We start from the raw sequence: 25,116 nt of genomic DNA on the forward strand, positions 1-25,116 counted from the left end.
TGGAGTAAAAAGCTGCAGGTCAGCACTGCTGGGCTCACTCCACTGCCAGCACAAGGCAGCACTAGGCCCACAGTGGTGACGCTGCCAGTCCCTGTGCAATGCAAAGTCCAGCCTCAGGCAGATGTGCTGGCTCTGGCCGTGCTCCCAACAGTGCAGTCACCCGGCCCTGCGAAGACTGTGCCAGCGCTGGCCCCAGTCCCAGGGCAGTGCAGTGCCCCGGGCCGTGCTGGCGATGCCAGCGCTGATGCCACCAGCGCAGAGACGAGCACCAGTCCCCGTCCTGGCAGGGCCCGCGATCGCGATGGCACTGCCGATGCCGGTCCCGGTCCCGGGGCGGGGCAGCGCCGTGCCGCTCCTGTCCCCGGTCCCGGTCCCAGTCCCACGCCAGTGCGCTTCCCGGCACGCGGAGCGGCGGCGCGCTGCGGCGCCCAGCCGCATGTGCCGCCACTCGGTGCCCGGTGCCGGCTGACGGTGGAGGCGGGCCCGGGGCGGGCCCGGCGGGGCGGGGACGGCCCGTGGGTGATGTCAGGCTGATGCTGTCGGTGCGGCGCGCGGTGCATTGTGGGCGAATCCCGCCGCCCGCCGCGGCTCCGGGAGGGAGGATGCGCTCGGGGTCGGCCCGTCCCACAGCCGCAGCCGCAGCGCGCCGGGCCGGCGGCACCGCGCCCGACGAGCCGCACTGAAGGGCGTGGGGCATGCGCTGCCTGCGCCGGCCGCAGCGGGAGGCGCCGGCGGCGGCGGGGCCAGGTGAGCTGGGCCGGGCCGGACCGGGCCGCGCCGCGGCGGGCACGGGTGGGGAAGGGAGGGACGAAGCGACCGTCCCGCTGGCGGCCCGCGAGATGCGGGACCGGGGACCACACCGGGCCGGGCCGTGCCGGGGCTGCGCGCGGGGCACTGCGGGAGCTGTAGTTTGCCGCCCCACCCGGTGCCTCCGGCCGAAGGGAGAGAGTCCCGCGCGCGGGACTCGGGTTCCCAGCGTGCCCGCGGGGGTGGGCGGGCCAGCGGCGGAGAGACGGCCCGGTGCCACCAATGAGAAGGTGGGCCGGGTGGGGCGAACCAACTGCCGAGAGGGGCGGCGGGGAGTGGGGGGGCGGCGTGCCGGCAGCTGCAGTGCAGGGGCGGACGCGGCCACCTCCTCGGCGGGGGGAGGCGGGACGGTCCGAGGTGAGGGCAGGGCGGGGCAGGGCGGGGCAGGGCCGGGCCGGGCGGGGCCGCCCCTCGGCGCCGCTCCTGCCGGGCCCGTGGGTCGCGGCGATGCCGCACGGGAGGGGCGGGCAGTAGCCTTGCTGTGCTATGCACGGCAGGGGCGGGGGGGCCCAAGCCCTGAGAGGCTCCGCCGGAGGGAGCGGCCCCGCCGGGTGGTACCGGGGGACGCTGCCGCCGGTCCCGGTGTCGGGCGGGGACCCAGGTGCGAAGGCGTCCCCGGCCTTGTGCCGGGCCGGGCTCTAGGGAAACCCACGGCGGGTGTCGGCCGCTTCAGGAGGACATGTGCCGGCCGGGGCTGGGCACGGCATCCTGCCCGGGGCCAGCGGGTGCCGTCCGGCCGCACGGGAAAGCCAGCCCGCTCCGTGGGGCTCTCTGGGGAGGGAGCGCTTCTGCCGCGGTACCGTGGGATAACTCCGCGGTGTTCGGGTTTCAGGCAGGAGGCTGAGAGTTTCTCCTTTTTGGCGGGGTGGAAATGGTGCTCCTGTGTGCGTGCTGTGTCTCCTGAAGCTTTGGGGCTCCTGCTGTGGTGTCCGTATTGCTGGTGGCGCCCGAGCTGACATTGCTGGATGTGTCCGTAGTCGTTGTGCTTTGCCTGCGTTCCAGGAGAGGAGGTATCCGGTAACCTGGGTCTGACCCACTGAGGACTCTCGAGATGAACACCATGACCTTGACGTGCATCTAGGATTTAACAGGGAGCCAGAACGCTGCACGGAGCGCTGAAGTCGTACTGTCACTCTGACAGCTACTTGCATGACAAGTTCAAGACCCACTGTGTGTTTTGAGGGGGGGGACTTCAATACCTGTTGGTATCATGTTTCTAAGCAGTTCAAACCAGGCCGGTTTTGAATTTTCTTGGGTTTGCAAGGTGGCTTGATTGATAGAAAGAAAGGTTGCATAATTCTACCATTTCACATGGATTTCTTGTAGTGTCACTGATTTTAGCAATAAACTTCTCAATGAGTCACAACTAAAATTTTCAGCCTGGAGACTTCTTACGAGTGGAATTTAGCCTCCTGTTGCGGTGTGCCACAGAGTGTGCTAATGCTCCCTCAGCTCTTAGGTGCTGTGGTGCTGTGCCTGTACAGGTGCTCTGCCTGAAGAGCATCAGTCCTGTCTCATGAGTGTCTGTGTCACCACATTCCAGTGTGCTGCCTTCTTTTGAGAGGATAAAGAGGGGCAGAATAGGAATGATGTGTTAACGTTCTGGCTTTCTTCCTTTGTGTGCCAGTGGTCATCCAGCTCATAAGGAGCATCCTCATGGAGATATAGGTGGAATCAGAAACTTTTGAGATGCGGTGCTCATGAATGGTATATGTGGTATTCACTGCTGTTACTGCTGTGTGCTTTTGTGCTTTGTGATAATCTCACTCCTTCAGGAGTAGGCTGTGTTCCCCTTCTCTGGCAAAATAAAATATTGGAATCTCTTGTAGGACACCTTTATCATGCCTTGGGGACACCTGCCTAACCTTTTTTTTTTTTTTTTTAAATAGTCCTCAAGGAAAAAGTCAGATCCTTATCAATGCTATTGGTCCTCCAGAAAGGAGTGTCTCTAGTGCTAGGAAATCTATTCCATCACCCCCCAGCGTGGTGCTCATGGCCCATGTTTGGATTTCCTTCCCCCTCCATCCCCAGAGTTTGTTGATGAAGGCAAGAGGCAGCCTGCAGCTCTCCTCTAGTGGAAGCAGTTGACACTTTTTTTTTCAAAGCAGGAATGATCAGACAGATCCAGGAAGAGCCAAATCCATCTTTCTAATCTATCTTCAGTGTGGGAATCCCTTCATGCTGTTTCTTGCTCTCTCTTGGAAAGACTGACTCATCACTTTATGGTTTGTCAGGTAGCACACTCCTCTCACGTGGGTCTTGCTGTGGGCGCATCTCTTCAATTGTGTCCTTTCAGTTTTTTGCCTTAGTCTTATCTGTGTGTGTATCAATGTGCAGGCTCCAGGTTTAGGAGCAGTTCCTCATCCTGGGAAGCTCTTAGGTTAGATTTGTTTGCCAAAGCTCCATAGTGACCTTCCAGTAACATTGATTCACTTTGAAAACAGAGCAGAGGACAGAAAATAGGCCTTTATGGAGGAATAGGTGTTTATAAAATCTTCAAGGACTTTGTAAACTTCCTTCATTTTTAAGGACGTGTGGGCTTCGTTGGTACCCACTACTTTGAGTATTGCAAGGCACGGCTGAATATTTGTTGGAGTGATTGTGGAAGCAATTGCTAAGAAACTCTTTTAGCTCTGCTGATTTACTGAGCAAGATACAGAGTAGATAAACCCAGTGCTTCCCTCCCTTTCTTCCATCAAAGATAACAAAAAAGTGGGTATTCCTCTGAAACATCATGAAATGCCCTTAAATGTCATTGTGGGACACAATCCCATTGGAATAAATGTTAAGATTTCTTTGAGAGGGAGGAATAATGAAGGCCAGCTATAAGCCTTTAGCACCTCCCTCCCTAGTCCAGAGGAAGAGTGGGAGAATCTGTTGGGTATTTGTTCAAACTTTAGGAATGAGAGGTGAGGGAGATGGTGTGGCTTTTACATGGTGAATCTGAAAATTGACACTCCCTTGCATGTGAGTGTTTGCCCAGCTATGAACGGGACAGTGGCAATCCTTGTTGGTCAGGCCAATCCATGGTCTTCTCCACAAAAGTGCCCAGTGCCTGTGGATCACACTGTGGAGAGCCACAGCAGTTATCCCCAAAAATATGGAAAATAATCTAGCAATGGCAATGTGTCTTGGACATTAATGTATCAAGTGATTTTTCACATGAACTTTCCTGTTTTTTTTAGAGACTGGTGGATACATCAATATATTAGACTCAATGGGGAAAATATAAAATTGCCACAGTAGGTTTTTTCATGGGATTCACAATCCCTTGGTCCCTTTTGGTCTTACCCAGTCCCACACTGTTTTCTGTTGAGCCTTCTCCACTACTGAAGAGCTTCACACATGGGAAAGGATCAATTTTTGTAGTTGAGAAGGAAGATGTTGACAGTGTGATGGACTGTAGAGCTAATCAAACAAGATGTGTTTGGAAACCCTTTCCTTTTGGTGTCAAGCTGTGTCATCTCTAATCTGATGAACAATATGAAAGGAACAAACTGGATCCTGGGCTGGCTCCAAACAGATAGGTGCAAGGGAGAGCAGGGAATGCCTGTGGGCACAGATTTCCTCTTAGAAGAAATGAGGCATCCCAACCTTCAGAAAGAGATCTAGTGTCAGCTGTGGCAGATGGAAGTGGATTCCTCTCTGTCTGTGCAGCAGGAGATGTTGTCAGGCCCACTGTCAGCCCAGGAGCTGCCTGGGTACAAAGCTTTGGTGGCCTCCCAGTCAGACAGGAAAAGACAAAGGGAGCATTGATGTCTGGTGAAAAGGTTTTGATTACAGGATCATATATTCAGCTGCTCAGGCCAAACTCCTGCATTGCTCCAGTTCTTTCTCTACCAGTGAACAAGAGATGATGCTCAAGGAAAGGCTAAGAAGATGGGCACACTGTGCTTGCCCTGGTTACACCCCTTATCACCTTGGTGGTGCAGGATGCAGCTTTTCACCCTTTTTATTTATTGGCCTGAATAATTTTTCATGTACACAAGGTGTGACCTCTGTACTAAGAGCACTCTGTTGTGAAACCTAGCTCTGAATTCCCATGTGTTTTCCTCTGTTTTAGCCAGCTACTAGTTTTAGAGAAACTTTAGTTTTATCCTGGAACATCCTAATTTCCAAGGCCTTTGGCCTGATACCACACATGTGCTTGTGAGTCTTCCTAAAAGCACCTTGCCTATCCTAATAGATCTATAAATCTGGACTTCTCCCTTGTGCCTGCCACTTAGTTTAATTTTTAATCTTCAGTCTTCTAAACATGTCTGTTGTGGAAGACTGATTTTCCCGATCCTCTGCAGAGCTCTTCAAAATAAACAGCAGCCAAAAATCCTTCATATCTTCTTTCTGATCTTTCCTTCAGTCTTTCTATTTCTTTTCTGTCCATCATTTAGCAGACTGGGCTGGGTGGCCTCTCATCCCATATGGGTAGAAAATATGTAGATTTTATCCATAAGAATTCACTAAATTTCTTCTACATCATCAGGAAAAAACATCACTTGGAATAATTTGTACTGTTTTTGTCTTTTGCATACATTTCTATTCTAAAAACCTTCTGGTTTTAGAAGTAAGTCAGAATTAAAATGAAGTAGAAGTTGCACTGGCCAAAGAATTTTTTTTCTTTTGTTTTCTTTTTTTTTTTTCTTTTTTATAAAGGTGATACATTGCTGTTCAACAAAGTGGAATTATTTGTAAGTTATATTTAAAATTTCATCTTGGTAATATATCCTGATCTGCATGAGGAAAGTGAAGTTCCCCCTTGCCTCCTGTTTCCTAAAGGCACAGGCCATCTGTTCTCACATGACAAATCACTGTTGCTGCTTTATTCTGGTCTGATGGGGTGGCTTTACTATTACATTTTTTCCATTTAGCCTTGATACAAAATAATTTCTTTATCTCCTGAGATTAATCTGTCTGTTTATTTTGTAGTATGTAGTACTCCTTCTCCCCTGGAGTTACCTGGCCTTTTTCTGTGTACCTTTTCCATGGAGCACTGAAAAATGTGCCTGGGTAGCTCCATGTTCATCCTTGAATCCATTCATCCTTGTTCCCTACCATACCTCTGAAACCTGTTGCATCTCTTTGTTTTTTTGGGTTCTGTTTAAATACCTTATAATCCTGAAACTCTTCTTTCTCTGTGTGTGTGTGATGTTTCTTCTAAAATTCATGCCATTTTTACCCTGAACTTGTAGCTCTTCATGAAAATCTGTCTCCCAGCACCTGCTGTGCCACTCCTACCCCAGACTGATCTATAGCTTCTTGACATGCAGCTTAAATTCTTGGTACCTGTTCTGCTCACTGGAACAAGGGTATGGTGTAGCTGTGCAGCACTTTCACCTTCACGGAGGCATCAGCACAGTGCTTCTCTTGATTGGACACTCTAATAAATTGTCTGGCTTGTTTCCCTCATTTCATGAACATTACTTGTTTGCTTCCTGTAGCACCTCAGCCAGAGAATAGAAGTCACCTTTGTGGTGACACTGTATTGGGAAACTTAGACTTTGTGGTCTAATTATGTCTTGAATTATTTAAACAGAATATAGCTGCATTAGACTTCTAAAATTTACTAGTTTAGGAGTTGTGCAAGTAATTTATTGAAACTAACTGATTTCTTTACATTTTGTTATCCTTGGGGAAAAAAAAAAAATATTGCCTCAGGCAGAGTTACTCCAGTGTTTTTAGGCAGAAAGGACTGAATCCTGTCATCTCACAGAAGGCCAAGAGCTTCCTGCTGTGGAGACAAACACAGAGCACAGCTTGACTGAAGCTGAAGTGGATCTGAGGTCTGCTCCTCTGTTGTGCTGCCACTTGCATTTGACTGACCCTACAGTGAACCAATTCAGGAAGCTCTAAGCCAAGGAAATGCTATTTATTTATTAGGAAGAGGAATCATTTTTTCTGCTAGTAAAGGTCACTGAGTCCATGGTGGCCCACTGGCCCATGGTGGAATCCTACACACATGAGTTCAGATCTGGAAGGAGAGAGGGGAACTGTTTCTCTTCATTTCAGGCAGATTTTTCAATTGGTTAATTAGGAACCTGAAGCTGTGGATCCAGCATTGGGGTCTGTAGAATTTATGGAGTAATGTAGGTAATATGGTGTAACAATGCTCCCATTAATTCTCACCTCTCATTCATTAGCATCTAAGCACCCAAAATGTGATTTTTGGGTGGGTGTTGGGTTTTATGGGTTTGGGGTGTTTTTTTTTGTGGTTTTGCTTTTAGTAAAATTGGCAGTAGCTAAAGTGTGCCTTCTTAGAGTGCCCAACCTTGGTCTGAAAAGAGAATCCACCGTCTTTCTTGTTCCAGATCCTGACCTTAAGGAAAGCACCCATGACAAACTAATTTGCAGTTGTCAGGTTTCAGCTTGTAGCAGAAAGTGAGCTAGAATGCCAGAACTCTTCAGTTTCTTAAGTTTTCATAATAGGGAGGTATTTCTCCATTACATTCCCTTGCTTTTGGGGGTTTCTTTGGGCTAAGTTCCATGCATTTTAGAGAGTTTGGTTTTCAGGTGGAAGGCATCTTTCAGCCTTTTTTTCTGATTCAGGATTTTTAGTAGCCATGTGGCATGGATTACTGGACTCTACCAGTCTCTACTGTCTCTCACCAGTAGGCAAGTACAGAATTGCCTACCTTTTTTTTTTCTTGTGCTTCTCTCTGTAGCAATGCTCTGCTCTGTGTGCATGACCTCTATGGCTTATTCATAGATGTCTGAGTTTGACTGTATTAAGAAGCATTTTGTTGAAGATGCCCTTTTTTCTTGTTGCTGTTCCCCATTTCTATGAAGAAATAAGGAGTGGTTGCTTCTCAAGCAGAGATAAGGCTTATGGGGCTTTGTCCATTGAGCCAGCAGGACAACAAAGAAAATGTAAAAGGTGGAAATGCAAAGGGCAGGTAGCCAAGTAGTTTGTCACTCTTGTGACAGTTATCTGAGGGAAATGACAGGAGCCATTTGGTTTCCAGGGCTCAGAGTTATCTGGTTGCATAGGTCCTGCAGCCTCTTTTCAAGTCTAGTGGCAGCTCAGGATCTGGTATTTCTGGTGTGCTTGTTGCTTCTTTTGCAAAACACATTTTCTTTAACCTTGCTGCCCGTGTTTCTGATTGGGATGAGATTATATGCATCTTTTCCCCTTCCAAATATCCCAGGTTGGACTTGAACCAGTAATTGTTCTGTCTGTGGAGTATTTATTATTAGAAGCATTCACCAGGAGCCAGCTTACTCTGGCAGAGCTGAGCATAGAATGCACAATTACTCATTTCAGGTCGAGATAGGTTTGAAGAATTGCTATGAGCATTGACCAAGTCACATACGAAATTTACTTTTCCAGTACTTTACTACAGCTATGAATAGAAAATCATTTTTACATTAAAGTATGGCATAAAGTTCATTATGCTTTTTAATAGAAACAAGTTCTGACCATATTAGTTCTGTAATAGCAAATTCTCTGAATCCAGTTACTTGGCATAGCACTGGAAAATTAAGGATCAAAGTATAAATGTGGTTTATGTTGATGAGTTGGTCTAGAACATATTTTAAAGTTTTGTTGGAGTCTTTATTGTTTGTATTGGGAGTTTTGTCGGTTTTTAGGGCTTTTTCCCTGACACAACAAGCTGGTGTAAAATCTGATAGCAGAAGAAGGCACATGCCTCAGTCATAGAACTGCTTAACCCCACAGATAGGAAGATTCCTGGGTGGGAAGCAACTGTTGGCATGTTCTGGGAGAGTGCAGGCAGGTACTGACAGTTGTGAACTAGATGGCATTCTCAGCACATGTGGAAATGGCTTTTATAGAGACAGTTCTGACCAGCTTGTAGAGCTCTCCATAATCTTGGTAACACCCTTGTTCCTCGAAAACTGGCTCACACAGCAGTGCAGAAAGGAGTGAAACAGACCACGCTTGCACATACAAGAATTTTTGTATCTTTTACTAGGATGTTCTTGCATAGACTAAATACCACTGCTGGAAGCAGTGCACAGACTGTGAGGGTGCAGTATCCCAGGGATTCCTTTGTTGGAGGCTCTTCCTCAGAGGCACCAGCTTGAGCTGTTACATCATTGCTGCACCAACTATTTTCAAAGGAAAATGAGTTGACATCTGTGTGGACTCTCGGTGTGCTTTTGGGTTGGGTCATGCAGCAAGAGTCTTATGGAAAGAACGGGGGCTTTTCATATCAGCAGGGAAGAGTGTGTAGTGGAGAGGAAATATACAGTTTGGTAGAATCAGTACAGTTACCTGCAGAAATTGCTGTGATGCATTCCCAGCCCACACGAAAGGCACTACGGGAATCTGTAGGAATTACCCAGCCCAGTGCAGCTGTAAAGGCTGTGGCCAGGCAGCCTCTGGGACAAGGTGGTGTTGTGGCAGTGACCAGAGGCAAAGGCCAAATTTCATAGACTCCAGGACTATGTATAAGAAGGACTGCTCAACAGAAGAAGAGAGACAGTGGGAAAAGTGGGAAGCAACCCAAAATGTTGATGGAGTAGGGAAAATTGAGGTAAAACTGATTCTGCCAAAGAAATATTTAATCACACCAGCTGGATGGTTTCATGAAAAAGCTCCAGGGGGAACAGAGGCAATAGCTAACAAAGCAGAAAAGGTATGGATGGCTCCAGAGAATCACAAACTCTCTTTAGAAGGTGTTTGGCTAACAGGAACTTAAATCCCAGTGGTGTCCAGCTTACTGGATGCATGTGAACACTTGATCCAGTATGTTTTCTATACCCACAGAGTTCAAAGAGCAAAATGTGCTCAGTGGTATCCATCCACTCCTTTTGAAATGCAGGTACTTTATATACAGCCTGGAAGTGAAGTGTTAATTAAGGCATTCTATAGGAAATCCAGATTAGAACCTGTGCAGGAGGTCCATGTACTGTTTTGTGTTCCTAGTTTGCTGTTAAAGATTTAGGCAAGGAAAATTGAATATGCCATTCTCACATCAAACATGTAGTGATGATCAACCAGTTGATAAATTATTGGCTCCTGAGAATGCTTCATGATATTGTATTGGAAATCACTTAAGTATTTGTGCACAGGAATCTATAACCTTGGTCTTTACCCTGTGATAATCTTGTTAGTTTCAATTTCTGTTAAGTTTGTTACATAAGTGGCAATGTTGTAGAAGGACAAAATTCAACACCTCAAAATTATTTTCTTTTTCCTTTCATTACATTAGCAGGTGAGATTAATTAAGATAAAGCAAGAACTGTTGAGGAACACACCTTGTGCAGGTAGCTGGGCAGCTTGTGCAGCTGCAGTGGGAGCTGCAGGTTGTATCCTGGATGGCAGGGAATGTCTGGAGGCCCAGGCAAGGGGCCATGAATTGGTGCCACCCCTTTGCCAAACAAAGGACATGGGGAAATATAGGGCTGGCTGTCTCGTTCATCCAGAGAATCTGTGGAACCCAAATAAAACAGGAGAAGACCCCAGACCAAATATCCCCATTTGCCAAGAGGCATGTGCAAGGGGCACCAAGAGCATGACAGGAGCACAGCCTGTAAAGGCACAAAAGTCCAGTGGTGCCAGTGTGACTCCCAAAGTCCTGAGTCCAGAGATCCTGAATGGTCAAACAGGAATGTTTCCCGAGCCAGCTGTCTGCAGACTAAAAGGGGATGAGACAGGAGATCAGAGAATGAAACTGTAGATTTGCAAGCAGCAGAGGAAGGATGAACTTGCTTCCCTGAGCATGCTCCAGCTAGGGGGAAGAGTTCCTTACAAAAATGGGAAGATGGCTGTGGAAGGGTTGTAGAGGGATTATTTAAGTGACTAACAGTTGGTGTGATTTGTCATGTTTTTGTCAGTTCCAGGAAACCTTTTCTGTGTAATAACAAATATAATATCTGTTGTGATTAGCATTGGGCTTGAAGACTGAAAAAATGTTGTCCCATTTAGTCCCATTCAGGCTGATATGACATCAGTGCAGCAAGTGGCAGTTGCCCCACTTATGCTAATTTTTATTATGAAAGTGCTTGGTAATATGAAGTCTACATGGTACATCTATAAATACATGAATTTTCCTAGCAAAATACCCTGTCTTCCAGAATTTGAAACAAATTATGACATCTCTCATCAGGAAATTACTCTAAAGAACCTTTTGACAAGTTCATTTAATACTTGATGGTTATGGTGACTGCATCTATCATAAAAATTTTTGAATGGGTAAGATGAACACAGCTTTCTCTGGAATGTAGGTTTAAAAAGTTTGATCTTAGGCTGTGGTCCCTTTAATAATCTGATATAATAGGTTATAACAAGACCATTGAGCAACAGGTGTTATCAGTTTGCTGTACATCTGAGTATTTTTTTCAAGATAAAATCCTGTTCTTCAAGAATGAAGACTCAAGGAAGGTCCTGTTGACCACTCAGAAAACTGACTTGGAATGGCCATATTTGATGGAAGATGAATAACAGCTTGTGCACAAAAGCAGAGAGAAGGGAGAGGACATGCCTGATGGGACATTCTGCATTACCTTTGGATCTGGTCACACTCTGGTCCAGGACCTGATCCCGACCCTTGTGTGTCAGGTGTAGGTTGAGTCTGATATCACAAGTACAACCTATGTTTAGTTCTTGCTTTTGTTCAGATATACTTGTTTTGGCTGCCAGCAGACTAATCAAGCTTTTCAGTAGTGATTTATATTGATTTTGCAGGTACAGATACTTAAGCTGCAGTTAAATGCTCATTGTAAGCAAACCATAATGCTTGCCTGTAACATTAGTGGAGGTTGAGCTGGTTATGGTATCAGAGGGATTTCCTGGAGTTGGATTTAATATTCTGCTTGTTTCAAATTTGGAGCAACTCTGTCAAGGAGATTGGTAGAAGATAATAATAGACCTTCCTTTCAAATTGTCCTGCTCCCCATTGTTTTGCTTTTACTGCTGAGATGTATTTGGGGAGGATTAGGATCACATAAACCCCTGGCAGTGTAGGCGTGCTTATCTGGTGTGCGTTCCTAATGATTTGTTGTCATAATTACCTGTGCTGATTCTCCCTGCAGATAGGTGGGTTTGGCACAGAAATTACTGGTGTGTCTGACTGCTCTGTAATGTGTGTGAATGCAGTCTCTGGCAGTGTGGTGTTGTTTGTTTAGAGGTTTTGTTTGATTTCCTCTAGTCCTATGCTGTTGCTTTCACTGTGCAGGCAGTGATAATTCAGTTGGCTGTGCAACTGGGTAGCCGTAATAATGCTGTCAAGGTGCATCTGTTACCATGTTTAATATGTATGTTCTGCTCAGTGCAGCCTTGTGTTAGCAGAGAATCTGGACCTTGATTGATTACAGTCTGTCTTGATTGCAGCTTTTTTTTGTTTGTTTTTCCCAGTTACTCCTTAATGGTCATAAACCATTCAAAGATGAGAAATTGTCCCAGCATCTTGCAGCCTCGCCTTTAGATGTTTTGATTTCTACAGAAGTGAAAAGCTGTGAACAGCAAGTCCAGAATTTCTAAGGCTGGTGCCATTCCTGCCTGTGAGAAGAATATGTCACAGAGGAGGCTTTAGGCTGCATCTGATAGGAATTGAGCCTGTTCTCCAAGCGGGGTTTGCTGCAGCAGGGGCAGGCAGTGAAGGGAGGTGTCTTCAAGGAATAATTCAGAAGTTTATGAGCTCCTGCTGTCAGACCTACCCTAACAGTGTAGGCTTGTTTTTCATTGCTGTTTCAAGTTCAGCAGGGAGTGTGGTGTATTCCAGGGCTGAGGGGCTGTTAGTCCAGTGCACTGTATTTTTAATCAACTTATTTTCCTGTACTGTTACACACATGCCTACCCTGATAACAGAATGCTAGTGCATGGTACAAAGATGTAAGGGGTTTTTATTTGTTTCAATGTGAGTGATTTCATTTTATGGTTGGTATTGTGGGTTGGAAGGAGATGATGTTGGAAAAACAGTGAGGAAAACTGAGTCCATGTAGCTACTGCTGCCATTAACTGAGCCCTAGTGCTGCTGAGCAGTTTCACTTGGAAACTCCACCGGTTTTTGTTTTCTTACTTCTAAGCGTTTTCAGTCCTACTTGTTACTGTTTCATGCATGTTCATGTTGGAAACAGCTAAATTATGCTTTAATTCTCTTTACAACTATTTTTTTGTTGTTTCTCCCATGCAGGTATTGGACAGGGAGATTGACCTGATTTCTAGACTGCAGTTTACTGGGCTACTTCTTTTGGTTTTGCAGTTATCCAACTTTGTCTCACAAAAAAAAAAAAAAAAAAAAAAAAAAAAAAAAAGTTGTAGTTTACATCAACATTCCTTAACACCTCTGGGATCCACTCTTAGGGTGGATCATGCTCCTGAGCTGGTTCATGATGGGTTCAAGTAAAGAGGGTCATGGGTTACAGCAGTCTAAATTGTTCCAATTTTTAGACTTCCAGAGGTAAGGATGTGTCCTGCAATGAAGTGGGATATTGCAATTCCTCCACAGTAAGATTAAGACCCTTAGTAAGGTGGTGAGAGACAGAATTCCATAGCTTTGTTCTGCTGTTTAATAACCACCTTGTGTCTGATGAGTTTTGAGCTTGATGTGAGTGGGTTGTATTTTGAGCATTCCAACTGTGCTGTACTGGGACTGAAGCAAGCCAATATAGAAAAGATTTCATATATTCATTAGGAACTCCTACAGGATGTGTTTGATACTTATAAGTTTAAGAATTCTATAATCCTGAAAAATTAGGAAATATTTTTATTCCAATAAAGCTGTTTAAAATTTTGCTTGCATGAAAGAGAACCTTGTAAGATAGGTGGCTGGGCTGTGTATATGAGACTTTTTCCCGTTGATTCTTTATTTTTTGTTCTCTGGCCACCTTGAAGAGCTAAAGAAGACATATATATTATATATAGACTCCTTCTGCTGAAAGTACCTCACCAAAACACAATTTGGGCCATACTGAGTTATACCACAGGTCCATCTAGGCCAGGATCCTGACCTGAGTTGGCTACGAATGGGTATCTAGGATAGAGAATAAAAGCTGGAAAGGCATATAAAATGTCTCCTCAGACTGCTCTTGCCTCTTTCACTAAACTGGTGAACATGGGGTTTTTTGCATTTACTTTATTATAAATGCCAAGACTAAATTTATAAAGCTATAAAGTTTATATGTTTGTAAAGTTTATATAGATGGCTGAAGGAGATACCAGTATGGAAGAGCTGATTTCACACTTTATGCTGAGGTTGGCCAAGAGATGGAATTTGGTCCTCCTGTTGTAACTGTTTATTTCTCAGCTGCTTTCCTTTGTGCTTCACTTGCTATTTCTAGGAAGGTAGTTTTAGATATCTTAGGTGTGCTCAAGTCCCTTGCATGACTTCATGGGACAGGAATACAAGAATCTCTTGACATTTCCTACAGGAAAAGACAAAAGTTCTTGTTTTCACAGTCACTGTACTTTAAATTATGTCTCTATAATCAATAGTGATACATTTCAAAGGTAAGGAGAGTGGTGCAGTGTCTGGGTTAAAGATGCTTGGGTAACATTTAACGTGCAGAAATGATGCTCTCTGCTGTGTACTGGGAAGGAGAGGTACTGCCTTACTACTCTCCCACTGACCATCTCTTGCCTCTTCCCTCCTGTGCTGATGGTTTCTGCACAAAGGTGCCTTCATTGCTTCTTTTGCCTCTTGTGGTCCTCCTGGGTTTTTAGCTTGATGTGCTACGTCTTGCTATGGATGTAGGTAATGCTTGGCCCAAATGCTTGGTACAAATGCCTTCTGCAGTGTTTGTACTACCTCAAGTATAAAGTTTAGATTTGTGCTCCTACTGTGATCTAAAACGGCTTGGAATTTGTTTCAGACTATAATTAAATTGGCATTTGCTTTGGCTACCTTCCTCTGGTGATACCAGAGCATATCTGTAAACTTAGTTCTGTAATTCCATATTGCCAAATGGCTGCTATTCATGGTATTGCCCAGGAGGATTTTATTCTATTTCAAAGCCAGGTTCCTTTAAATAACAGACATGATATCTTTGTACACATGTATTAAAATTTTGATAAAGGAAAGTGGATTAGCGCACCAGGGAAAGCGATTGTACCTCGCCTGGCTTTGAGTGCACATGGACTTCCATGCTCAGGCTCTCCTCTAAAATTATTCCATGGGATTACCTTCCACCACAGTTACCAGACTGAAATCTTATTATGCATGTGCATCACTAAAGTGATGTGAAGAGACCTTCAAGAGTAGGGAGGGGATACTTATTTCTGTGTCTTATTAATGTTTGTAATGTTAAAAGTTTGGGGCAGTCTATAATAATTAACTATAATCAGTTTGGAGCAGTCTATAATTAACTAACTTTTCTTTAAATACCAGAAGAAAAGCCAACAATCAGTGAGATTTTTGCAGGGGTTCTCTCTCCTATGCCTCCTGAGGTGATGTGCAGGGAGGTTGTGTGCTCAGTGCTCGCTGGTAGTTTAGGGATGGCTGGTTCAGGTGTTCTGGTGAGCATAAAGGAACTTGGGAATGGCATTCCACTTGCTCATTAGAAGAAGAAGAAGCACAAATGTTGTGCTGCCAAACACAGCAGGTATTTTCTCTTTCCAGTTCCTTACTTCTGTACCGGATGATTGAAAGCACAGCTACCCCATAGAGATGCAGGACTCCTTCAGTGAGAATTTGGAACATTTTACAGTACCTTTCTTCTGAATCTCTTTAATACCTAGGTTTTTCTTATTTCTTTTCTATTATTTTTATTGTCCTTTAGCAGATGTTGGATTGAACATTTCTCAGCAGCCCTCTTGCTGAGTTAGTCTGCTGCTCTTTTTTTCATTTAGTTATCTTCTATATCTGGAATGAAATCTTCTTTTGTGAAGATTTTTATAAGACCTCTTTGAGATCTTTTGTTCATGTTCTGTTTGATCATCCTTTGTCTTGCACTTTTGACATACTTCTGTCTGCTGCTTCCTTGTGCACTCTACATGCTGACCCCTTCATAGCCTTCCCTCTCAGTCCTTTTATTGCTAGGGAATGAGTTATTTTCTCTACTTGAGCTCATAATTAACTGGTAACTTTTTCCCCTTTTTTTTTGGACCTGAAGAAATGTGATGGTTGAGTGACCAGCTCTAGTATTCATTAAAAAATTGGTATTTATGTTGTCTATCTAAGTTTGCAACCAGAGTACTGCAGTTACACTCATTTTTAGAAAGGAAAATATTAATATTTTTGGGGAATGACAATAGCATTGCCAAGATCCGTGCTTAATAGAAGATACAGCCTACTTCTAAAGCCAGTAAAATATCTGGGCAAGATCTTTTATTAGGCCTGTTTCATTCATTTTCTTCTAGGAAAGCTGAGTTAATGTGTTTCTGAAAGTCATTTTTGCTGAGGACTTATAACAAAAACCCCTTAAAATTAATATCAACATAGGCTATCTGGAATTGCATATAAAAGCAGGAAAAGGGGGCAGGATGAACACCACAGGCACAAGTTATCTCTCTGTATTTTAATTGGATCATCTTTAGCACTGTGTGTAGGGTATGAGGAGGACTAACTATGCCTGGCTGAAGCCTTTTCTAACACTGCCCATCTGCTCTGTTTGGCTGTTCATTACAGTGATGTGTCTGTAACCCTGGCCCTGTACAGTCCTTCTACCCTATTCAGACTTTTTAGGCTTATTGAATGCAATACCTGGCAAACCTTTCTGATTTGTGCTGGATGTCATCCAGTGCAAGCCATAAAAACTGTTGAGGTAGCAGCTGCTCTGCTAAAGCAAGACTTCTTTGCCTGGTAACAATAAGAACCCTTGCAACATTTTGGTGTTGGATTCTCTTTGCATTGTCAAGTGCAAGAGCCCTGGACTCCTGCATGGTGTAGCTGGTGATTGTCACCCTTTAGTTTGTGCTGCTGACTTGGAGCAGGGTTGTGTCTGTCAGGTTATGCATGCAGAGAGCTTAGGTGTCTGCAGGGTGAGTTTGCCTTCTTTGCTAAGAGGCTGGTTCTGATTTAGTCATAAGCAAGACCTGTGGAAATGCAGCATGTACTTGTACTGCGACCTGTAATAATTTTGTCATTCATTCCCCCTGCCCCCTTTTATTCCCCCAGATAAATGGCTCATTTAAACTGGGAGCTACTGAAATACTCTCTGGCTGGCAAATGCAGTGCCTAGCAGCAGTCATCAAGGACGAACCAAACATGAGTGGTGGAGGGGAGCAGGTCGACATTCTCCCGACCAACTACGTGGTCAAAGATCGCTGGAAAGTGGTGAGTAGTGGTGATTTTGGGCTTTAATGGCCCAAACAAACCTCCCCCTCCTCCTCCTGCAGTAGTACAGCAACTTCCCTGCTTAATCCTGGCCTCTGGCAAGCAACAGTGGAGTGGCAGGGTTTGACAGGTCAGCAAGATACTGCAAGAAGAAGGGGTTTAGAGTGTTATTTTCAGAAGGCTAAATCTGCCAAGGATTTTTATGTAGGATTGACCTGTTGCAGTAGACTGAATAGTGTTTTAGTAGGAAATTTAGATTTCAAATTACTGTGGCAAAGAATACTACAGACATGTCTATAAATAAATTGTGTTACAATAAAATGTAAAAGCAAATGTTTTGGATTGAAATGTCAGCAATTTCAAGACTCAAAAAGTCCATGATTCAACTTCTGTGTAAATTTATTGGGATACCTCTTAAAATTGTACCATCGCATGTTAAGAGTTTTAGTTCTTATCTCATCCGTTGTGCAAGCTGGAGGGGCTTTGCTTTCAAAATGCTGAAAAAAACATTTAAATCCTATGTACCATTGTCTCCATTTTTAACTGGGATTACCAGCACTCTCTGAATCATTGAACTCCCAGCAGAAGCCTCACTAGTTTGAACTACAAGTGATTTGCAGTAATAGCGCTGATTGTTCTTTGTGTTGACTGGCTGTGGTACAGTGGCCCTGTGAGTTTTGCAGAGGTCTAAAGAAGCTTGGGACTCTGAACTCACTTCAGTTCCAGGCTGTGGATAGGTTGTTTTTCAATAGCTCACTTCAGACAAAATATTACCCTTTCATTAGACCCAGCCCTGTTCTTGTTGCTCCCCATTGCCTCTCTTTTTTTTTTTTTTTTTTTTTTTTGTTCCAGCTTTCTCCTCAGCCTTCACTTTTCTGTCTGGCCAATTGCTGAACAGCCTATTTATATTTAAGCAATTCAAAATGTTCTTCATTCTCCTGGCTTCTTGAGAGCAGATGGAGAAGCTCAGTTTTCTTTGTGATTAGACACCAAAATGGAGACAACCCTTTTGCCCCTCCCAAAGCTTTCTGTCACAGCTGAAGGAAAGCTTTGCTGTGCTCCTGTAGCTCTGGACTGGAGCACATGTACTTGCTTTGGAGGGATGATCCATGGGCAGGTTAACTGACATATGGGACTTGAAACATGCCCTGTGCATACCAGTGTCTCAGCAAATAATTGTTGCAGCTTTTATCTGTCTCTCCCTGCACAAATAGAAATTTCCCCAGAACCTGAAATTTGTCAGATTGGTGCATGTTCTCTGCCAAGCTGAATTTCAGCACTCTCTTGATGCCTTTGTTTCAGGTGTGTGATTGCTAATACTCATTCCTCCTTAACATGAGGAAGAACTCATTTACATTGAGGGTAGCAGAGGATTGGAACAGGCTGCCCAGGGAGACCGTGGAGTCTTCATCTCTGGAGACATTCCAAACCCACCTGCATGGGTTCTTGTGTGACCAGCTCTAGGTGACCCTGTCGAGGCACAGGGGTTGGACTGGGTGATCTCCAGGGGTCTCTTTCCAGCTCAAACAGTTCTGTGATTCTGGGATTCTCTGTTCTCCTTTACCTTGGCTAACTTTAGCTTGTACCATTCTCTATTTGTCTTTATGGAGTTTCTTCTTCATAGAGAGGAGTGCTAAAACTTCTGTAAATGATGGGAGTATTTTTGTAACACAGTCTAAACAAAGTAACTTCATTCTTGGCAACAGCAGAACTCTTACAAGCACCAAAAACTCCAAATAAAGTCTAAAATAAGCTCAGTGATGCTCACAGGGAACATTTCAAACCAATTTTTAAGTTATTAGAGGCACTAAATGTGGGATTCCGTGCTTCATTGTTGCATGAATATGTGACTGGGGCCCACTAGAAGCTCTGCCCACTAACTCTGCCTTAGAAAACATAGAAATGTGCAGCTGTATTGTCAACAACAACTACCTTTAATTAGAGGAATAACCTTTTATGTTTTATAATGTCTCACAGTAGCCTTAAATACTGCAGTGAGGTCATTACCACACTTGAAGGCCCTGAGAAATGACATGACTTGCTAAAGGCTGTAAATAGCAATGAGAAATCCTTTCTCCCAGCTCTGAGTAGAGCGTGGAATTTGACCATGTGCTAGCTGACTTGTGCATTGTGAACCTTCATTGAACAGTCATTCTCCCCACCCCAAAAAAAAACGTGTGAAGTGCAGACCCTTTCCTTTTAGGCAGGCCTTCTGTGCCTTTCCCTTGCTTTAAGCTGATGTGGGACCAGTCAGAACCATGAGCTGTGGGGGGCTTAGAGTAATCTGGAAAAACTCTGAAAATATTTCTGGTGGCCCAAGGAAATGGACCGTGTAGGATCAAGGGACCAAGGAAACAGGGACTATACCTGAAAGTGAGCATACAGCTGTAGTATCAGGAGTAGCCTTTTTTCCTTTTGTCACAGATCTTTCTGAATCTAGCCCAGAATGTGCCAGCTGTACGGTCCAGTCTTTGCTGTGGATGATGGATCCTGCTCAAGCAGGTGTGTGGCATATTTATGTGATGCTGGGGTGCAACTGCCAGAAGGTCTTTTGTGTAATTTGTCCTCCCAGTGTCTCTGACTGTCTCTGGCTGGGCATCTGCTTGAACGTTGTAGCTCTTAGTGCTGGCATACTTCCATTATTGAGCTGATTTCTAATTTTAGATTGGTGTAATGTATTCCTTGAATTCCTTTCCTTCTTTCCTCCTTTCTTCTGGCTGACAAAGCTTTGACAAATGAAGATGCTAGTTCTCTGCAGTTAGCCTGTTGGTCATTCATTTTCCTGTCACTTGAAGTCAGTAAAGTTTGGCTGTTTGACAGCAGTAACATTTTTGTTCTTATTTATGAAAAAAGATATGGACAGGGTGTGCTTATGGTTTTTATCAAAACTTGTAGATTTAGAAGTATTCTTTTTAGTAATCATTCTTTACTTGCAGATACTTTTGATGCTTTGACTAGATGAAATTTAGACAGTACTGGAACCACATCACTTTTGCTGAGTCCCCAGAGGGTCTTGATCCGTATGTGCTCTGAATGATGTGAACAGTTTTGCTCAGGGGAGGGAACAAAATGAAAGGTAGCTTGTACTTGCTTTGAACTAGGTATGGATGTTAAAGCTGAATTTTGATGTATCTCTTTATTTCACATAAATGCCTTTTACTGGGGATTCACAACTGACACTTATTAGCAAGACAGAGTTGGCAGCTCCTGCACTGAGCTTTGAACACAAGTGATGACTCCTGTACATCTGTATGTTCTTTTCCTAGGTGCAATCCATGTTTTGTTTTCTTTCAGGTTTATGAGCTTCTTGATCTGAAGCTCTCCAGTTTATTTTGGAAACCTTGCCAGAAACCCCACAAAACTTTAGTGGATTCTTTACCTTGTCTTGTTTAGAAAGGCAATTTATAATTCCAAGAGGGAACCTGGGACAAGGAAGGTTCTTTGTCAGACTTAGGGCCTGTTTTGGTCTCACTCTGAATTGCTTTAAGTGGGCTTTGACAGATCTTCAGATGATTTAGAATGTGGCTGGCTGAGCTCTTGACTGGCTTCTCAGTTCATACCTGTTTTACATGAGTTTGTTTCCCTTGAGATCAGATCCAGTCCCCTTAAGCAAGTGGACTGGACTCTGGAGAGTGTGGTGAACAAGGGTCAACTCTTCTTCAGCTGTTAAGTCAGATGAAGCCTACTGGCCTTTTCTGGATCAAGTAGCCCATTGAGTTGGGCTGCAGGAGTTGCAGGCTTGGCTGTACAAGTGCTCCTAGAAGACAGTCACAGTGGTCACTGTTTGACCTTGTCAAATCTTTGAAGCTGTGGATGACAGCTTTGACCCTGGCTGAATTCACTAAAGGTTGCTGGCTTTCCATTTGGACCTTTGCCCTGGATTTAGAGTGCACATTTCTTTACATTGCCACCAATCCTGACACTAAACCATTCCTGCCTTGGTCATGGAATGTTACCCTGGGAAGGTCTAATCTTTATATAATATCCTTGGTAGGTAGACTTTGTTTAGAGCAGTGGTGTCGTATATGCTTCTGGAATAAAAGATTAAATTTATATTCAAGCTTATTTTTGGCTGGGGTTGTGTGTTGCCTTGGTTCTTTGAACTGTGTCTGAAAGTACTGATTTTTGCTTAGTGAGAAAGCTGCGTGTTGCTGTTGTTGTTTTGGGGTTTTTTTTTAGTAGGCTTTGGAAGATTGTGCTCCAAGAGTCTTTTTCAGGATAAATCAAAAATATTTCAGAATATTTAAAGGAGACTTAAAAAGGAGCCATCTGTATCTTGTGTAACTCCTTACTGTCTGTGTTCAAGTCCAAATACCTACCTGTTTGATCAGATGAACTATTCACTTGATTCCAGAGCCTGGAATACATACCTGGACACCCAGCTCACACAGGGGATCATTCAGCTAGGTGGAATGAATCCTGCTGCTGTTGGCAGCCTGCATCCCAGTCATAACAGTAAGTGGGCTGTAGCAGAACCAGAAGAGAATATCCCCAAGGCAGTGAGGCTTAACATGGGCTGATGACTCATGATTACCACTTAAGCGATTCTAGTTAGATGTTTCATTCTCTTCCATGACTTTGTGTTTGTAGTTTCATTAGTGTTTTGGGGGTTTTTGAGTGGTATGTGCCCATCTCTCCTTTGTGTCCAACAGAAGGCTATCCCGAGTTCACCCTAGAAAGTGAACTCTCACAAAGCACCCAGACAGTGAGGCAATGGATGTGACATAAGCCCCTGACCTCAGCCAAGACCTTGACTTACAACAAACTTGCTCTGGAGCAAAGCAAAGGAAATGGCTGCTGGTGGCCTCTCCATGTGGCTGAAAACTCAAGAAGTATGGCAGTGCTAGTGGTGATGTTGAATAGATGGTACCATCTGGTGTGCTGGGAAAAGTATGCCAGAGAATAATTCCCATAAGAGTGTGAGCAAGGATGCAAGGAAACAAAGACAGATTTGACAGTCTTCCATTGGCTGGAATGTGTGTATAAAATCAGTTTTCTGATACTGCAGAACCTTTGATCTTGATCTCGTGTGATCTCCCATTTGTTTCTCCGTAGACCTTTTGTGTCCTCCAGTTTGGCTGTTTTGCCAGGTGTGCAGTCTCAATATTGTCCCTCCAATTCCCAGTTTACCTTTTTGCCTTCTGTAGCTTCTCCTATCCCTTTCTCATAAATATATTAGACAACAGGAGATCTTGTATACTGAATCCTGAGGTATTAGCTGACGTGTTGTTGCTATGCTGCATGTAGCACTGTTTTGGAAGAAAGATTTTTAATAGCCAGCTCACTTAGTGTGAATTTCCAAGTGGAAGTAGGGCTGCACTGTAATAATTTATGAATAATCTGTGGTGACCTAGTTATTGGCTGTTTACTGCATGAATATGCCTGTTCAGCCCCGTGGAAGGTCATGAGGAAAAATGACAAGAACTTGCTCTGGACAGGGGCTTTCAAAGGGTTATCAAGTAATAACTTCAGAGACAAAGCTGGCTGTCAAGCTGTTAATATAGCAAACACTTCCTTCTTTGCATGGAACTGTTTTTCTTGACCCAGGAGCCAGAAAAGCAAATTATTTTGGTCAACTTTGGGAGGGAAAAACCATGCTCTTTGTTCAGTTAACTGGACCGATACACAGGACAGGCTTTTGATGATACAGAAGATGCTAAAATATCATCTAAACCTCATTAAACATTGTGTAAGAGCCATGTTTGACTGACTGTCTGACTGAAACTTCTTTTCCACTCTTAAGTGTTACTGCTGTTGGAAAGTGACACTCAGGATTTCCAGAGCAGTTGTTAACAGAGGGAACACAAAATGCTGAAGGGAAGAGTTGCAGCTTGGTTCAATGAACAAATGCTAAGCAGATCAAGGGAGCCCTGATCTATCTCTGCTATAAACCTGAATTTCCTCCTGGGCAGCACAGTAGGCTTTAAATATAAAATTATTTTCCTGGCATAGACATTGACTCTTTCAACACATGAGGAGGCTGTATTATACATGATTATATATAACTATGTGCACATATGCTGTCAAGTCTCAGCAGAAGGAGGATCAAGGAATCACCTTCCAGGAAAGGCAGAGGATCCTGACTTGCTCTCTGAATGGGAGGCTATTCTAGAACAGTCAGACAATCTGTCCCTAGAAGGTACACATCAAATATGCTGAAACTTAGATATCTTTAGCTTTGAGTTTATGTCAACTGAAGTAATGGATTCCTATTGTTAAACAGTCTTTAATTTTGCTCAGAGACACAAAAAGCATAATTTGGTTGGGTTTCAGACTAAAGAGGAAAAGAGACTGAGAAAGAAAGTATTTGTACTGGTGGCTTGTACACAACTGTTTTGAGGTAATGCTGTTAGCAGTTCTTTGATATGTGACACTGAAGTAACTTCACTACCAGAGCAGGTAAAGCATCTTGTAAAAGATTCCAGTGGATGTTTTATTCTGGTTTTAAAATCCTTTAAAAGAGATGTAAACGTCATTTAACTTACTTCTTGAAAGATTAGTTCCAGCTACCATGGTTATGTTTTACTGCAGAGATGTATTTGTTGGGGGGGAATGACAGTTTGCATCTATCATGGTCTGAACAGTGGTTCCTGCTATCTCCTTGAAGGGTCTTTCCTTGAATTTTGGCAAGAATATCATGGACGCACTAGGCATTATCATTTGCTTTTTAAAGTATCACCTGTCATTGCTTGCTAGGCTTGTTCTTTTTTGTTAGAGCAAAGAATTTATACATAGCACAGTCAAGTGGGTAGCTGGACTTTTGCCAAGCTGTGCAGTGAAGGGATTCAGGCACAGAACAGATTGGGAGCTGAGCTTGTTCTCCCTACACAGTCGAGGAGCTGGCTTCATGAGAGCCAGCTTGCTGTTCCCTCTTGTGTACATTGTACCAAACCCCTTTGTACTTTTCCAGCTGAAGAAGATCGGTGGAGGTGGCTTTGGGGAGATCTATGAGGCAATGGATTTGCTGACCCGTGAGAATGTGGCCTTGAAGGTGGAATCAGCTCAGCAGCCCAAGCAAGTTCTCAAAATGGAAGTGGCTGTCCTGAAAAAGCTGCAAGGTAAGGCAGAAAGCTCTTTGGAAGTGCTACAAGTCACTGTGCATGTTAGCAGTTGGAATCCAAAGTTGAAAATGGTTTTATAGTTTTCTCTTCAGTTTCCATTTATATGTGATATCATGTTAAGCTCAGAAAGTTATTACATTCTGCAACTCAAGTGAGATCCAACAGCAGGGACTATTTTGTCTGCTAGGATATAAGGACAATGAGGAGAGACTTAGACTGAACTATTGGTCCACTGGTCTGTGCAATCTAGTGATACTGATTAGAAAATAAGGAATAAAGGAAGCAGTGTCTGACTAAAAAATGAGGTTACCTCCCAGAGGACATGGAGCGCTGAAGCATGACAGAGTCTCCAAGTAAAATGGTTGACTAGTAGAGAAGTGCAAAAAGTGGACAACACAGGAGGTATAGGGAAACTGACTATTAGCTAATTTATCATTCACCTCACTGTCCTGAAGGCAAAGCATGAAGTGATGTGCCTATTCTTAATGAGGGTGGAAGGGAACTGTCTTGATGCAGTTGTTCCTGGCTGAAGGATGCGGGCTTCTACTAAAAAGATTACTATGGAGGGATGTAAACAAGGACTTTCTAAATCTGCTTTTGAGGAACTGAGAACTGGTGTTGGCTGAAGGGCATTGTGCATGGATTTCCTTTTTAAGGCAAAGCCAGATATTTCCAGGTACAGTTTATGTGTTATACTATAATATACATTTTTAGGGATGTTCCTTTCTGCAAGCTTCCCACTTGGGCTGAAGAAACACCTGCTGAATCAGTGAGTAGGATCCTTAGCACGAGGGCTCATGCCTCAGAGATAGTGTTGTGGCCGTATGAGTCTATACCTTTGCCTTTGTATAAAATCTCCAGGGACCGAATTGAATTCAAGAGTGAGACTGTTGCAGTCCTTGTGAAATGAGTTACTCAGTGTTTGTGACAGATTGCCTCTAGGTAAAAGACAGTGAATTATTTTTGAAGGTCAAATAGTTTTCCACATTTCAGCTCTTCCAAGAGGAGGACTGATAAGGCCTCTTTTGAATACTCTGGGTTGTAAAAGGTGCAGCTGAGCTGTGTAAAAGAGAAATCAG

At 44.0% G+C, this 25,116-nt stretch overlaps 1 protein-coding gene and 1 long non-coding RNA gene across 3 annotated transcripts in view; both read left to right on the plus strand.

Annotated features, from left to right (window-relative positions):
- Positions 1–486: 486 nt before the first annotated feature.
- TTBK1 (tau tubulin kinase 1) overlaps positions 487–25,116 on the plus strand; it is a 103,896-nt gene continuing 79,266 nt past the window's right edge. Inside the window, exons 1-3 of one of the 2 annotated variants that reach the window (XM_030268888.4) lie at positions 487–747; positions 16,818–16,976; positions 23,887–24,034. In XM_030268888.4, the coding sequence (XP_030124748.4) occupies positions 16,869–16,976; positions 23,887–24,034 (256 nt within the window). In that variant the 5' untranslated portion in view covers positions 487–747; positions 16,818–16,868. Of the gene's footprint in view, positions 748–1,014; positions 1,165–16,817; positions 16,977–23,886; positions 24,035–25,116 lie in introns of those variants that run through there. The other variant, XM_030268889.4, reaches the window with a different exon arrangement.
- On the plus strand, positions 1,177–2,179 carry LOC121469779 (uncharacterized). Its single transcript, XR_005979972.2, has 2 exons — positions 1,177–1,408; positions 1,810–2,179. It is a non-coding gene; the product is annotated as an uncharacterized lncRNA (long non-coding RNA).

Source organism: Taeniopygia guttata, chromosome 3 (assembly GCF_048771995.1).
Source record: "Taeniopygia guttata chromosome 3, bTaeGut7.mat, whole genome shotgun sequence".
Taxonomy (NCBI): Eukaryota; Metazoa; Chordata; class Aves; order Passeriformes; family Estrildidae; genus Taeniopygia; species Taeniopygia guttata.